General features: G+C 45.6%; 1 protein-coding gene across 5 annotated transcripts in view; it reads right to left on the bottom strand.

Annotated features, from left to right (window-relative positions):
- Positions 1-14,622, bottom strand: part of SPEN (spen family transcriptional repressor) — a 90,601-nt gene extending 75,979 nt beyond the window's left edge. For 2 of the 5 annotated variants that reach the window (XR_004974014.1, XM_036349246.1), the window contains exon 1: positions 14,150-14,615. Coding sequence is in view for 4 of the 5 variants with exons in the window: in XM_036349246.1 (XP_036205139.1) it covers positions 14,150-14,232 (83 nt within the window). In the remaining variant the exon portion in view is untranslated. Of the gene's footprint in view, positions 1-14,149 lie in introns of all 5 variants that reach the window. The other 3 variants (XM_036349249.1, XM_036349250.1, XM_036349248.1) reach the window with 3 other exon arrangements.
- Between the last annotated feature and the right edge of the window lie 209 nt (positions 14,623-14,831).

The raw sequence follows: 14,831 nt of genomic DNA, 5'->3' as shown, positions 1-14,831 counted from the left end.
TAGGGGTGATCAGGCAGGCAGGCAGAGGGATTAGGAGCAATCAGGCAGGCAGGCAGGCAGGCAGGTGAGCGGTTAGGAGCCAGCGGTCCCAGATTGCGAGAGGAATGTCCGACTAAACCAGCAGTTGGACATCCCTCAAGGGGTCCCAGATTGAAGAGGGTGCAGGCTGGGCTGAGGGGGAAAAAAAAAACCCCAACCTCCGTGCACGAATTCCGTGCACTGGGCCATTAGTCTTATATAATAAAACTCTAATATGCAAATCTACCGAATGGTGGAACGACTGGTCGCTATTATGTGCACTGACCACCAGGGGGCAGACGCTCAACGCAGGAGCTACCCCCTGGTGGTCAATGTGCTCCCACAGGGGGAGCACCGCTCAGCCAGAAGCCAGGCTCACAGCTGGCAAACGCAGTGGTGGTGGTGGGAGCCTCTCACGCCTCCGCTGCAGGTGGGCGGTAAGGAGCGAGGGGTCCTGGACTACGAGAGCCCCAGACATCCCTCGGGGGGTCCCGGACTGCGAGAAGGTGCAGGCTGGGCTGAGGGACATCCTTCCACCCCCCAGTGCACGAATGTCGTGTACTGGGCCTCTAGTGTGTGTGTGTGTGTGTGTGTGTGTGTGTGTGTGTGTGTGTGTGTGTGTATAAAAGGCTAATGTGCTAAATGTCCGATTGTCCAGATAATGATGTCACAGAGCAATGCCCGGCTTCCTCTCCCTAGTGACTAGCCTCCTAGCAATTACTTCAGCCCAGGAACACAACTTGCTTTACAGGCAAGTGCAAACACTTTACACTGTAACCAAAGTCTGTGAAACGTTTTCCTGTGCCTCATTTCATTTGATCCTCACAGAAGTCCTAGAGTAGGTAGACAGGAGACTCGGTTGAATCCTATTTTCTTTTCATTAGCTGGAAAACAGAGATTTAGAAAGCTTAGAAACTTGACCCAACTGAAAAGAAGAAATGGTGGACCTTGAAAATGACTTCAGGTTTTCTCACTGTGCAAAATATAGTCAAATACTGCTGCAGCTAAATATTTTACCCTTTGTTCTCCCTGTGTGATCTACAATAATAATCTGTTTCGTGTTGATATTTACTGCTGTGTTGCTGACAATTACCTGAAAGAGAAGTTGGGGTGCTTCACTGAGCTGGAAAAAGTTTAGCTAAATCAGAAAGCAAGCAGGTCTAATTAAGCAAGTTTATTCTATATCTTGGCTAAGTTGACTCATGCATGCACGATACACATAAAGCTCTCACTGGCGTCAATCGCACGCGTGTGTTTCGATCTATCATTGTCAATTGTGAATATGGTTGACACTTCTATTATAGAGAAAGGGCAAATAGCAATATTAAAATATTTCTTCTAATTAATTTCCTTTCAATATGCACAAATTTGTGCACTGGGCCACTCGTATCCTATCTAATAATAGACAAACATGGTAATTGACCATACCTTCGCTACACCTCCCATTGGCTAATCAGCACGATATGCTAATTAACCACCAACAAAGATGGCGGTTAATTTGCATACATAGGCTCCAAGTGGCGGAGGGAAGACTGAAGGCGAGCCGGAGCAGTGAAGAGGGAAGACTGAAGGCAGTTCCGGCCGGAGCAAAGGCCTGGGTCCTGGGTGCCAGAGGAAAACCTGTGCCGGCAGCCAGGAAAAGGGAAGGCCTACTGCACGAATCTCTTTGTGCAACAGGTCTCTAGTCCTATCTAATAAAAGAGAAACATGGTAATTAGCGTACAACCGCTACCCTTCCCATTGGCTAATCAGGGCAATATGCAAATTAACTGCCAGCCAAGATGGCGGCCGGCAACCAGGCAGCTTGAAACTAACATGAGGCTTGCTTGCTACAGTGATGGAGGAAACCAACCTTCCCCGCCTGCCTTGCCAGCCTCTGAGCTTGCAGTTTGAAACATTCTTACAAATACAGAAGCTAAACAAAACCCCAGAAACCTGCTTTCAGCCCACAGGGATCTCAGAGCTGGAGTTGATACAGAGTTTCAATTATAGAACCCAAACAAACCAGATACCTGCTTTCAGCAGCAGAGACCTCAGAGCTGGAGCCAGAGCTAAAGCTGGCCCAGAATTTAAAAAAAAAAAAGAAAGAAAGAAAAGAAAGGAGCAATTGGGAGCTTCAGTCACCCGCCAGCCTGAAAACAGCCCTCAGCCCCTCACCCAGACTGGCCAGGCACCCCAGTGGGGACCCCCACCCTGAAGGGTGTGTGACCAGCTGCAAACAGCCATCATCCCCTCACCCAGGCTGGCCAGGCACCCCAGTGGGGACACCCACCCTGATCCAGGACACCTTTCAGGGCAAACCAGCCAGCCCCCAACCGTGCACCAGGCCTCTATCCTATATAGTAAAAGGGTAATATGCCTCCCAGCACCAGGATCAGCAGCTGAGAGACCTCCCAGCACCGGGATCAGCATGACAGGGGGCAGCGCCCAAACCCCCTGATCACCCTGCAGCTCTGTGTGTGACAGGGGGCGGGGCCACAACCTCCCTATCCGCCCTGCTCTGTTCATGACAGGGGAAGGCGCCCCAACCTCCTGATCAGCCCTGCTCTGTGCCTGATAGGGGGGAGCTCCCCAACCCCCTGATAGCCCTGCGGCTCTGTGTGTGACAGGGTGCGGTGCCCCAACCCCCTGATCGGCCCTGCTTTGTGTCTGACAGGGTGCAGCACCACAAGCCTCCCCACACACACACAGGCCCTGCTCTGTGTGTGACGGGGTAGAGCCATAACCTCCCCATCGGCCCTGCCCTGAGTGTGAGAGTGTGGCACCCCAACCCCCTGATCCGCCCTGCTCTGTGCGTGACAGGGTATGGAGCCCCAACCCCCCTGATGGGCCCTGCTCTGTGAGTGACAGGGGGGCAGCGCCCCAACCCCGATTGGCCCTGCTCTGTGCGTGACAGAGGGTGGCGCCACAACCTCCCCATCGACCCTGCCTTGACAGCGGGCGGTGCCCCAACCCCCCAATCGGCCCTACCCTGAGCATGACTGAGGGTGGCATCGCAACCTCCCGATCCGCCCTGCTCTGTGCATGACAGTGGGCGGCACCCCAACTCCCCAATTGGCCCTGCTCTGAGCCCGACCAGGGGCTGCACCTAGGGATTAGGCCTGCCCTCTGCCACCCGGGAGCAGGCCTAAGCCAGCATGTCGTTATCTCCCGAGGGGTCCCAGACTGCGAGAGGGCACAGGCCGGGCTGAGGGACCCCCCTCTCCCCCGAGTGCACAAATTTTTGTGCACCGGGCCTCTAGTATATATATATAAAAGCCTAAGCGACTATCCAACTGGTAGCTATGATGTGCACTGACCACCAGGGGGCAGATGCTCAATGCAGGAGCTACCGAGCTGCAGTGACTTGGAAGTTGCGATTCTCAAGTAATGGAACCGGAACCAGAGAGGAGGGAGCCCAATTCCGGGGTGTGTCACCCGAGAACCGCCCTCTCACAATCCAGGACCCCTTACGGGATGTTGGAGAGTTGGTTTGCGCTCTATCCCTGCAGACCAGGCCGAGGGACCCCACCAGTGCACAAATACCTGCACTGGGCCTGTAGTATATAGATGTATGGCCCTAGTTGGTTTGGCTTAGTGGATAGAGCATCAGCCTGTGGACTAAAAGGTCCCAGGTTCAATTCTGGTCAAGAGCACATGCCTGGGTTGCAGGCTCAATCCCCAGTGGGGGCGTGCAGGAGGCAGCTGGTCAATGATTCCCTCTCATCATTGATGTTTCTCTCTATCCCTCTCCTTTCCTCTCTGAAAACAATAAAAAATAATATTTAAAAAAAGATCACTTTGCAATATATATAATATTGAATCATTATATTGTGTAACTGAAACTAATACATTATCTGTCCATATAAAAAGTAAATTTAAAAAAAAGAAGAAGAAATAGCCCAGCCAGTATGGGTCAGTGGTTGAACATCGATCAACCTATGAACCAGGAGGTCACAGTTCGATTCTCGGCCAGGGCATGATGCCCAGGTTGAGGTCTCAATGCCCAATGGGGATGCAGCATGCAGGAGGCAGCCAATCAATGATTTTTCTCTCATCATTGATGTTTCTCTCTCTCTCTTCCTCTCCCTTCCTCTCAAATCAATGTAAAAAACGTATTTTTTAAAAAATAAGGTTGAGATCAGTAAGGTTTGGGGGAAGATAGCGCCAGGGCAAAATTTTGCTAAGATACCACACAAAGTGAGTAACTGAAACCTAAATAAATGGAGCAATGATGATTCCTAATATTATTCCTAAGAAACAAACTCCCTTCTCTCTACCTCCTCTCTTCTATGTGACTCAGCATATAACGATCACAATGATCCAGTAATCAAGCTCACATCACTGTTGTGTCAGTGGTAGAAGTAGAAGCAAAACTAAAATTCTAAGAGTGGGGTAGCTCTAATCTGCTTAAAAAATTTCACCAGAGGCAAGTGATCATTTATTCGCAAGTTGTCTCCTATGAGAGAAAAAATTAAAAACAAAAACATGCAAATCACTTCGTCTCACCTTCCTTTCCTTTTTCCTTGTCTGCCCTCCCTCCCCAAAATGTTGGTTTCCAAATAAGAGTCATTGAGAGGGAGGGGATTGGATACAGAGGCAGCAGGACAATGTGCTCAGAGGTGGGGGAGGCAGAATGGTTGGGATGTTAGTTACACTGAGAACATAATTGATTGAGCAAATGAGTAAATACAATGAGAATAATGGGAGTCAGAATTCTCAAAGAAGGGATTTACACACATGGAAATGAGGAAGTTATAGAGACTCTTCATGTATTGAAACGTGTGAACCTTGAGTTTTTAAATATATGACATAGAGGTACATGTATATCATGTGTCCACACATCTTAGCTTTGTAGCAATGAGTAAACTGAGCACCCAGATTTTGGTTTGTAAATACCATCCTACAATAAAAGGAACCAGGACTTACAAAAACTGCTGAGTCCAGTAGTGGGGCAGGGAAAGCACAATATGAGCCTATGTTGTGCCATAAATAAAGAAATGCTTAGCCCAGCCAATGAACCAAGAGGTCACCATTCAATTCTCAGTCTGAGCACCTGCTGGCATTGAGGGCTGGGTCCACAGTGGGGGAATGTGTGGGAGGCAGCCGATCAATGATTCTCTCATCATTGATGTTTCTATCTCTCCCTCTCCACTCCTCTCTGAAATTAATAAAAATGTTTTTTTTAAGGAAACCATCAACAAAACAACAAGAAGACCCACTACATGGGAGAACATATTTGCCAATGATACCACCGATAAGGGTTTAATTTCCAACATTTACAGGGATCTCATGAAACTTAACAAAAGGAAGATAAACAATCCAATAAAAAAATAGGCAACAGACCTAGATAGACACTTTTCGAAAGAGGACATACAGAAGGCCGAAAGACATATGAAAACCTGCTCAAAGTCACTAATTATACGAGAGATGCAAATCAAAACGACAATGCGTTATCATCTCACACCTGTCAGAATGGCTATCATCAACAAATCAACAAACAACAAGTGTTGGAGAGGATGTGGAGAAAAAGGAACCCTTCTGCACTGCTGGTGGGAATGCAGACTGGTGCAGCCACTGTGGAGAACAGTATGGAGCTACCTCAGAAGACTAAAAGTGGAACTCCCATTTGACCCAGTGATCCCACTACTAGGAATATATCCCAAGAAACCAGAAACGCCAATCAGAAAGGATATATGCACCCCTATGTTCATAGCAGCACAATTCACCATAGCTAAGATTTGGAAACAGCCTAAGTGCCCATCAGCAGATGAGTGGATTAGAAAACTGTGGTACATATACACAATGGAATACTATGCTGCGGTAAAAAAAAAGGAATTCTTGCCTTTTGCAACAGCATGAATGGAACTGGAGAGCATTATGCTAAGTGAAATAAGCCAGTCAGAGAAAGATAAATACCACATGATCTCACTCATTTGTGGACTATAGAGAACAACATAGACTGATGAAAAGGGACAGACTCAAAGACTGAGAAACAGCGATCAGGCTATCAATCCCCAGAAGGAAAGTAGGGGAGGGTGGGGGTAAGGGGAAGAGATCAACCGAAGGACTTGTATACATGTATATAAGCCAAACCAATGGACATGGACAACGGGGGGATGGGAGCATGAGTTTGTGTGTGGGGGGGAGGTTGGGGGTTAATGGGGGGGATGAGGACACATTTGTAATACCTTAACTAATAATAAAAATAAATAAATAAATAAATAAAATAAAAAAAAGAGAGAGAGAGAAATGCTTAAACAATGATGGGGAAACAGCAGCCAGTCTGAAGAAGCTCCCTCCCACTGTTTAAATCTAGGATGGTCTGCAATGCAAAATAAGGCCTGGACTAAAGCGCACTGAAAAAATTAGAAATCTCCCTGAATGGATAGCTCAACTGGTTAGAGCAGTGGTTCTCAACCGTCCTCATGCCGGGACCCTTTAGTACAGTTCCTCATGTTGTGGTGACCCCCACCCATAACATTATTTTCGTTGCTACTTCATCACTGTAATTTTGCTACTGTTATGAATCGTCATGTAAATATCTGATATACAGGATGTATTTTCATTGTTATAAATTGAACATAATTAAAGCATAGTGATTAATCACAAAAACAATATGTAATTATATATGTGTTTTCCTATGGTCTTTGGTGGCCCCTGTGAAAGGGTTGTTCGACCCCCAAGGGGTCGCAACCCACAGGTTGAGAATCTCTGGGTTAGAGCATCATCCTGATATGCTAAGGTTGAGGGTTCAATCTCAGGTCAAGGCACATACAAGAAGCAATGAGTGCATGGATGCATGAAACAAACAAGTTGATATTTCTCTCTCTCCCTTCCTCTCTCTCCAAAATCAATAAAAACATATCCTTGTTTTTTAAATTTTTAAAAAGAAAGAAAAGAAAAAAGAGCCCTGGCTGATGTGGCTTATTGGTTGGAACATTATCCGGTGCACCAAAGGGTCGCGGGTTTGACTCCTAGTCAGGGCACAGGCCCAGATTGTAGGTTTGATACAAGTTGAGGCATGTGCAGGAGACAGCCAATCAATGTTTCTCTCTCTCTCCCTTCCTCTCTCTCCAAAATCAATAAAAATATATCCTTGGGTGAGGATTAAAGACAATTTTTTTAAAGAAAAAATATAAACCGTGAGATTTCTTATCTACAATAGAATAAATGTAGAAGGAGTAACAATAATAGACAATCATCTGGCAATAATAGATAAATAAGGCAAGAGTTATCAATGAATGCTGGTGGGTGTAGGTTTGATGATGGAAGAGACTATCGGTGTAATATTAATATATCTCCCCATAAAATGCTAATCAAATTGAAGGGGGAAATGATGAAGACACAAACTTGACGAAGTGATCAAAGTTCAAGTCACCAGCAGTAGGATGTATCAATATAGTTTGCCTCCTTATATGATACTCTTTGTGGTATTCTTGCCAAGAATGCATGACCTGATCTAGTCATGAGGTAATACTAGACAGACCCAGGTGGAGGGTCATCCTGCAGAATGAAAGACCAATGCTCTTTAAGACTATCAGGCACATGCATGAGAATCAGGGTAAGAATGAAATACTGTCCAGACTGATAAAACACAACAACCAAAGGCAACACGTGGTACTAGCTAGGATCCTAGACCCAAAAGGAAAAAGAGACATTGTTGGAATGTTTGGCATCATGTCAAAGGGGTCTATGGATTGGGTAGCAATGTTGTGGCAATGCTGATTTCTTGACTGGGAAGACTCTATAGTGCAACGCAGAAGAGGGTCCTTATTTTGGGAATGTATACGTTAGAAATTTTAAGGGTAATAGGACACCATGCCGGAAGAAAACAAGACAGAGTAATGAAGCAAATGTAACAAAAATGTTAGCAATGGGAAATTTGGGTGAAGGGGATGTGGAAAATTTTTATACTATTCCTAAACTATTTCAAAATTAATGTTAAATGGAGAAAAAATAACGCAGGAAGGAAAGAAGTGGGTCTATAAGTGTGAAGAGGCCTTTATTCTGGGGTAGCAAATGCCATCTTTTCAAAGAAGCCTTCCTCATCACCCCTATCCCCATTACTTTCTATCCCCTTCTTTGCTTTATTTCGTTCTCATAAAAGGATCAGCCATGGCTGACAGTTGTTGGGGCTAAATGATGGGTACACGGAATTCATTTATTTTTTTCTACGTTTGTGAATTCTCTGAGATAGAATTTTTAAAATGTATCTACAGCAAATATCAGTCACATAGTAATATATGTATGTGCATCTTTATTAATGCATTAAAGTATCTAGCAGCAGATTTAAAAATTACTGTAATTTCTAAGTTGTGATGAGCATAAATGAGATTGCAACAACTGTAATGTGAAATATGAAAATACATCTGGATTTGTGTTAATAATGAAATTACAGGTACTATTCATACTATCTACCATGTTGGTACTACCATAATATTACTATCTTGTAATAAAAGGAAATACCAAATTCTGATAACAAGTCAGTGAAAATAATGATATAATATTTTCCTATCCAAGTTTTAAGTATCTCCTCCTAAATTCTGGTCTAAATATAAATAATTTTCATTGTAGATTATAACATCCTTTGAGAAAATAAAGTGATAAACTTCTTCATCTTTATTTTAATCCAAGGTGAATTTTAAAATATTGGATGCAAAACAGCCTTTACTGTAGACAGCATAATTTGTAAAAATTAATGGTTGAGACCAAAAAAAAAATCTACCACCTACCAAATTATTGACTTATAAAGGACACAAATCACTATATGCCAAATGTAGTTTTGTAAAACACAAAATGTTTTAAAGAAAAGTACAAATGTCCTAATTTTTAAATCAAAGGAATAAAATAATGGGTGATGGTTTTAAAAAAATCACTTAGAATCTATTTAAGAACCTATAAATGTATTATATGTAAAAGCATATGTAGTGTGTGTAAACAGGATAGAAATGTAACAAAGTCAATATAACGTATAATGAGAAAAATCTTCATTTCATTTGTCAATGTTCTCAAGTAACCCAAACTCAGCATCTAATACATAGACACAAAGACATACTGGTACACATACTCCTAGAGTTTAATGCTGGACTAAAAACCTAGCACCAGGTATATAGGACAAACAATAACTGTTTCCCCTTTGAATTTTCCCACAAATATTCCTTAACTTAAAGAACTGGAGCAGTTTGTTATATAATAAATACCTCAAATATGCTAGATTTAAACTCATCTCTACACTCAAAATGAAATCTTAAGTAATCAAGTCTAAAAATTCACTACATTTAAGTTACAGTTTTATAGACATTCCATTGTGAGATTTTTTATATGTTTATAATTTTCAACTTGGCAGACAGAGACACATGTAGAAGGGAAAATCTGAATATTGCAATACTTTCAAATTACGCCAAGAAAATACTTCAAAGCATATTTCCACAAACTAAAACTAGCTAGATATCACACAAAATGTATATGGTTTCTAATAAAATGATTAAAACATTCTAATTGGTTCCCACAATAGTGTATGCTATTTTCATTCAAATTATGAGTAGCTATAAGGAAAATAATAATTAAACACAAAAATAAAGAAAACAAATAAAAGTAAAAGTTAGTAATTTAAAAATTAGAAATTTAATTATAGAAAAATGTTATTGTATTTAGTCTCCTTGTTCACCAGGTTATGTGTCTGTTTCAAGGTGCTGAACTTTTATTCCAAATAATCCAATGATGAAAATTAGGAGCCCAGTTTTAATAAAACTGAAGATATTTTCTGACTACAATGTTTACTCTAAATACTATGTACTAGTTAACTACAGACCAAACACTACAGATTCTTTCTTAAAAGTAAAAGCAGAGAAATATATAGTCTCCAATTAAATATACTAGTTTTCACAAAATATTGTAAACTTTTTTTAATGTAAGCAATATTTCAAAAGAAGGGGAAAGTGAGACTTGGAATATTTGAAAGAACTTTTACAATACTGCTATCTTTACAATTTCTAAATAAGTATTCCCAAAGCATTAGCTTGCAGGATTAAAAATGTTTCATAAATCAAGCTTGAAATTTCTTCATAAGCGTACCAAACAATACAATGGTGGAACAATCAAGAGTCCACAATGAAGGTAGCTGGGAAAAGGTGGCCACTACACAAAAGTCAAACACCATCATTCTTTCTGGCACTGAGCCCTATGTTTTCCTCCAAACTGCTTGCCAGAGGCATTCTACTCAGGAAATAAAATAACATTTCAAGCATCTGTATTAATTTTTAATGCTATTTTTCAAGATAACTGATTTTTTTTTATTTTATTGTTAAAGTATACAAAAGCCTACCATGAAAACATTCAAAATTATAACATTCAAAACCAGAGGTTTCAAAACATAGAAACTGACTGGGCTCAAAAGAAATGATGTGGCAATGGTGTAGGCTACTATGAGTCAATTTTATTTAAGTCTAAAAATATCTCTGGTTATAGAGTATGTAAGAACAAGGAAACTCTTCCATAATATTTTATACTGTGTTCCAAAAGTAAAGATATCCAAATACATGTAACATATAAGGTATATTCCAAGTATTTAAACTCAGGAAAACCACTGAGATAAGACAATGAAAATTAGCAATAACAAAATACATTTTTTTAAATGGGTCTCATTCTTTGACAAAATTTTACACAAGCTGCTACCTTGCTCAACCTCTGCATAATCTTTAACCTATTCTCTAACCTGGGGAATGTATGGGAAGAACCTAAATATGTGATTTACTAAAATCTGAAAATAAAATATAGACAATTTTGTATTCTTTGGAGGGTTCTATTCATTTACTCATTCTAATACAGGGAGTCCCCTTTGCACACACCTCTCTCCCTCTGACAACTAAAAGACAGCAAGCAATTGTTGTATAACTCCTCCCTTCCCCCTTAAACCCAGCTAACATACAAAGGAAAGGACTTTCTCTATTGTGCAAATCCAGTCGCTGAAATGGATCTTTGTTAAATAAAATCTGATTCAGAAATAGTTGTCATTTAATTTTTTCAACTGGCATACTGAAAGCTGTAAAGGTAGTGAACACAATAGATGCATTCTTATTGCAAGAAGGTAAAGCCAAATTTTGAAAATACTCTGATTATGTTTTAAAGGTTTGGTTTTTCTCTGGCACAGATGGAAAAGCCAAATCAGCATCCTTCCCTCAATCTATTTCCTACCAAAAACACAAATCAAAATATAAATAGTAAAAAAAAAAATTGGCTCTGACCTTCCACCCCGACCCTAACCCCAAAATGCCTCTAAGCTGCCCCTGCTCCCAAAGCTGTCTGGTTTAACCTTTTTTTTTTTTTAATCCAAATACTACAAAGGCCTAATCACCGTTATGAGAATATTCATTTTGAAAACGTTTTAAATAATGTATTCCCAGTGTACACCTCTTAATCCTGTAAAACAGTTATTAGTTAATGTTGTAATCAACTGGGGAAAAGGGTAAAAGTAGGCAATATAGCCTCAGCTTTAATTTAGGTATTGCATGTTTTTTCTCATTCAGATTTCTAGAAGACACCAAAAGTGGCTATCCTTAAATTTTCTTGCACAGCTATCATTCTGGTACAAGTACATTTTTATCCCCTTCACTTAAATTATTCAGATTTAGTTGCCCTCCCAGTAACAATCACACGTTTTACAAAACATTTTCTACAACAGAGACAAAAGGCCATGAATTCCTCCAAACAAGGTCCATTTAGCTCCACAGCTGGATCAGCAAAAACATTTCTTGTTCTTGTCTAAGTATAAACAAGAAAGCAGAAATAGAGATTACCTGTTGGGGGTGGAGGTGGGAAGGGGAGGATGGGAACTGGAAATCCCAGTGTCGGGGTTACACTCTGTACTATCTACTCAAACACTTTTAACTCGCTTTTAAAACAAAGGAGTTTCAGGAACACACGGTCTGCTTAGTTTTAAGATAATCTGCTTTTATCAGTAGCATCTGCTTTAGCTCTGCAAAAGGTAAAATACTCCTTTAAGTGCAGTCGTGAGCAATGTGCCAGCTAATCCCTCTTTAATACAGTAACGTTCCTCCAGACCGCCGCTTTTCAAGGCAGCTCGCCTCCTCTGCCCCCTCCTCCCGCTGTGCATTCTGAGATCCGCTCGGCTGATTCCCACATAAAGTGGGTCCTGGCCGCCATTTTAGAAAGTCATTCACACAAGCCGGACCGCAGCACCGTCCAGTTAAAACCTTCCAAAATTCCCCTGGACGATTTCCTCTTTCCTCTCCCTAACATCTCCTCTTGCAGAGGGGTCAAACTCCCCGCGATAGGCATGCCATGTCTCCAGAATCTGCATAATGCAAAATGACACCTCTGGCCACACAACACTGCGAAGTGAATGCTGCAAGGCACGTGTTTGCACGTCGGTGCATACAAATTTCCCAGGCAGAGAGAACGTCCACAAAGAGATAAAGTGGCCACGTTAAGTGGGTTTTCCACTCCAATCATCTGCACCTAGATTATTTTTCGACCAGAACAGTGAAGGGTGGGGAAGCCAGGGGCGGAGCAGCTCCAGGGAAAGTTCCCATCTGCTTCTCGACTGAGCCCGGGGCATCTCCACGATCGCTGGGGTCAGAGGCGAGCTTTCGCTAGCGGCCTCCCCCTCGCCCGGTCTCCCAGCACGGCGTAGTAAACACCCGGAGAGTCCCTGGAAGCGCGCCTCCCCCAGTCCTGCCGCGGACAGCAGGTTATGAATGGCCTCACTATGCCCGGCTCCTTTTCACACGCGGACACGCGCAGACGCGCGCTCCGGAGGCGAAGCTTGAACACCCCGGTAACAGCAACCATCAACAGAATCAATGGTCCTCCATTTAAAAGACAGCGGAGCCCGGCCGCCGCCGCTTCCATTTCCTTCGGCAGGCTGCTCCCGCAATCTATTTTTCCCAGGGTGACTCACTAATAAGGGCGCTCCATAATCCCCTTCACGGACTACTAGACAGTAAGAGGAATGGCGAGTAAAACAGACTGAAAACCTTTCGGGGTCTTGAGTCTCGGAATCAACAGCCATTTGGGGAGGACAAGCACAGATGTGCTGCAGTCCTCCTCCGTGTGCACCAAGTGTAAGCACATCGTCCTTTCGGCGTTTTATACTGAAGGCTTACGGCACGCGTGTATTTCACAAAGACGGGCGCTAGATACTACGGAACAACTAAGAGGTGTCAAGCACAACACTTATTCCAACATTCCATAGACACAAAAAATATTCTAGCAAGTCGGTTTGGTGTTTTTTTGGGGTTTTTTTTTTTTTTAAGCCACATCTTCTCATTGTAAAAGGCTTGCATTTCCTAGCCATTCATTAGTGAATTCTGGGTGGGAGGGAAAAACGTTCCTTCAAAGGCGGCTCCCCCGGGGTGCCGCCGGCGGCCGCGGAAGCGGGGGTCCCGGGCTCCCGAGCGCCTGCGAGGCGGGGACCTGCCCGCGAGAGGCGGACCTGCCGCCGCTGCACGCCCTCGTCCTCACCCGCCTCCTCCTCCAGGGACCCAGAGCTGAAAGGAGGCGAAAGCGCCGAAACGGGCGCACCAGCTCCTGTGCAGGCACCGTCCTCTCCCCAAGCCCGCCACACAACCACCGTGCACGGCACCCCTTCCACGAGGCCCCTAGAACCCGGCGTCTTCGCAGTTCCAAGATGCTCCGACATCACCTACCCACACTTATTTTTGTAGAACCTGCCCTTTCGCACAAAACCCTCTCCAGGTCTGACGTTTCCGAGCGTCCGAGCTGGGGAGCGGGACTTGCTGCCGAACTCCGGAGTCGGCCGTGAGGGACGGGCGGGCGGGCGGGTGGGCAGGGTCCCGGGCCCGACCCGGCCGGCCCCTCGGAGCCGGGACAGCGACTCGCAAGGACGCGTCCCGCCGCCGCCTCGCCAGCGGGAGGGCACCTTCCCAGCGCCGGCTTCGCGGAGGCCGAGCGACAGCCTCCTCCTTATTGGGAAGGGAGAGCAGCAGCAGCAGCAGCAGCAGCCGCGCCCGCTCCGCCGAGGCCCGACGCCGGCCGAGACGGCCAGGCATCCGCGCGACCCCGCGCCCGTCCGTGGGTCTGGCCCGGGTCCCCTCACCAGTTCCGCGCACGAGGAGGGGCCGGCAACGGGCCGGAGCGGGCAGCGGCGCCCGGGCCTCGTGTCACTCACCGTTTGAAATGCTCGATGATCTTCTCTTCCCGCACATTCTCCGGTAAGTTGCCCACCCAGAGGTGCCTGGTTTCTCGGACCATGCTGGGCGGTGTGCCGGCGACCGCTGGTGCGGGTTCTCCCTCGCCGGCTTCGTGTGAGCCCGTCAGCGCCGGGAGGCGGGCGCCGAGGCGGCGGCGGCGGCGGCTGCGGCGGTGGCGTCGGCAGCGGCGGCGGCTCCTCCGGCTCCTCCCCGTGCAGAGACCATCCCTCTCCCCCAGGTTCTGACTCTCCGGGCTCGCAGCTCCGCTCTGCCGCCACCACACACCCGAAGCCGACCCTCGCGCTCAGGCAGCGCATGCGCCCGGGCGGCGGCGGGCGGGGGAGTGGGGAGGAGGGGCGAGCGGGCCCCGGACGGCAGCGAGTAGGACGGAGCTGGCGCTGTGGCAGCCGGACGCTTCCCACCGGCGCGCGCGGCCCGCCTTCTGACCGCGGGCGCGCGCGCGTCCGCCCGCCTGGCGAGGCGGAGACGCCGGGTTCCTCTCAGCCGGCGCGCAGGCGCGCGAGGGAGGGAAGGACGCTCGAGCGCTCGGGCCCGGTGCGCAAGTGCGCAGGCGCGTGAGGAGGCAGCCGCAGCCGCGGGGCGGGCGCTCCGTCAGTCAAGCCCCGGGCGCCGCCCCTGCAGATGCCCAGGCGGCCTCCA

The sequence above is a fragment of the Myotis myotis genome, unplaced genomic scaffold (genome assembly GCF_014108235.1).
Source record: "Myotis myotis isolate mMyoMyo1 unplaced genomic scaffold, mMyoMyo1.p scaffold_m19_p_2, whole genome shotgun sequence".
Taxonomy (NCBI): domain Eukaryota; kingdom Metazoa; phylum Chordata; class Mammalia; order Chiroptera; family Vespertilionidae; genus Myotis; species Myotis myotis.
The sequence above is the reverse complement of the archived record's forward strand: the minus strand, read 5'-3'. Positions and strand labels throughout refer to the sequence as shown.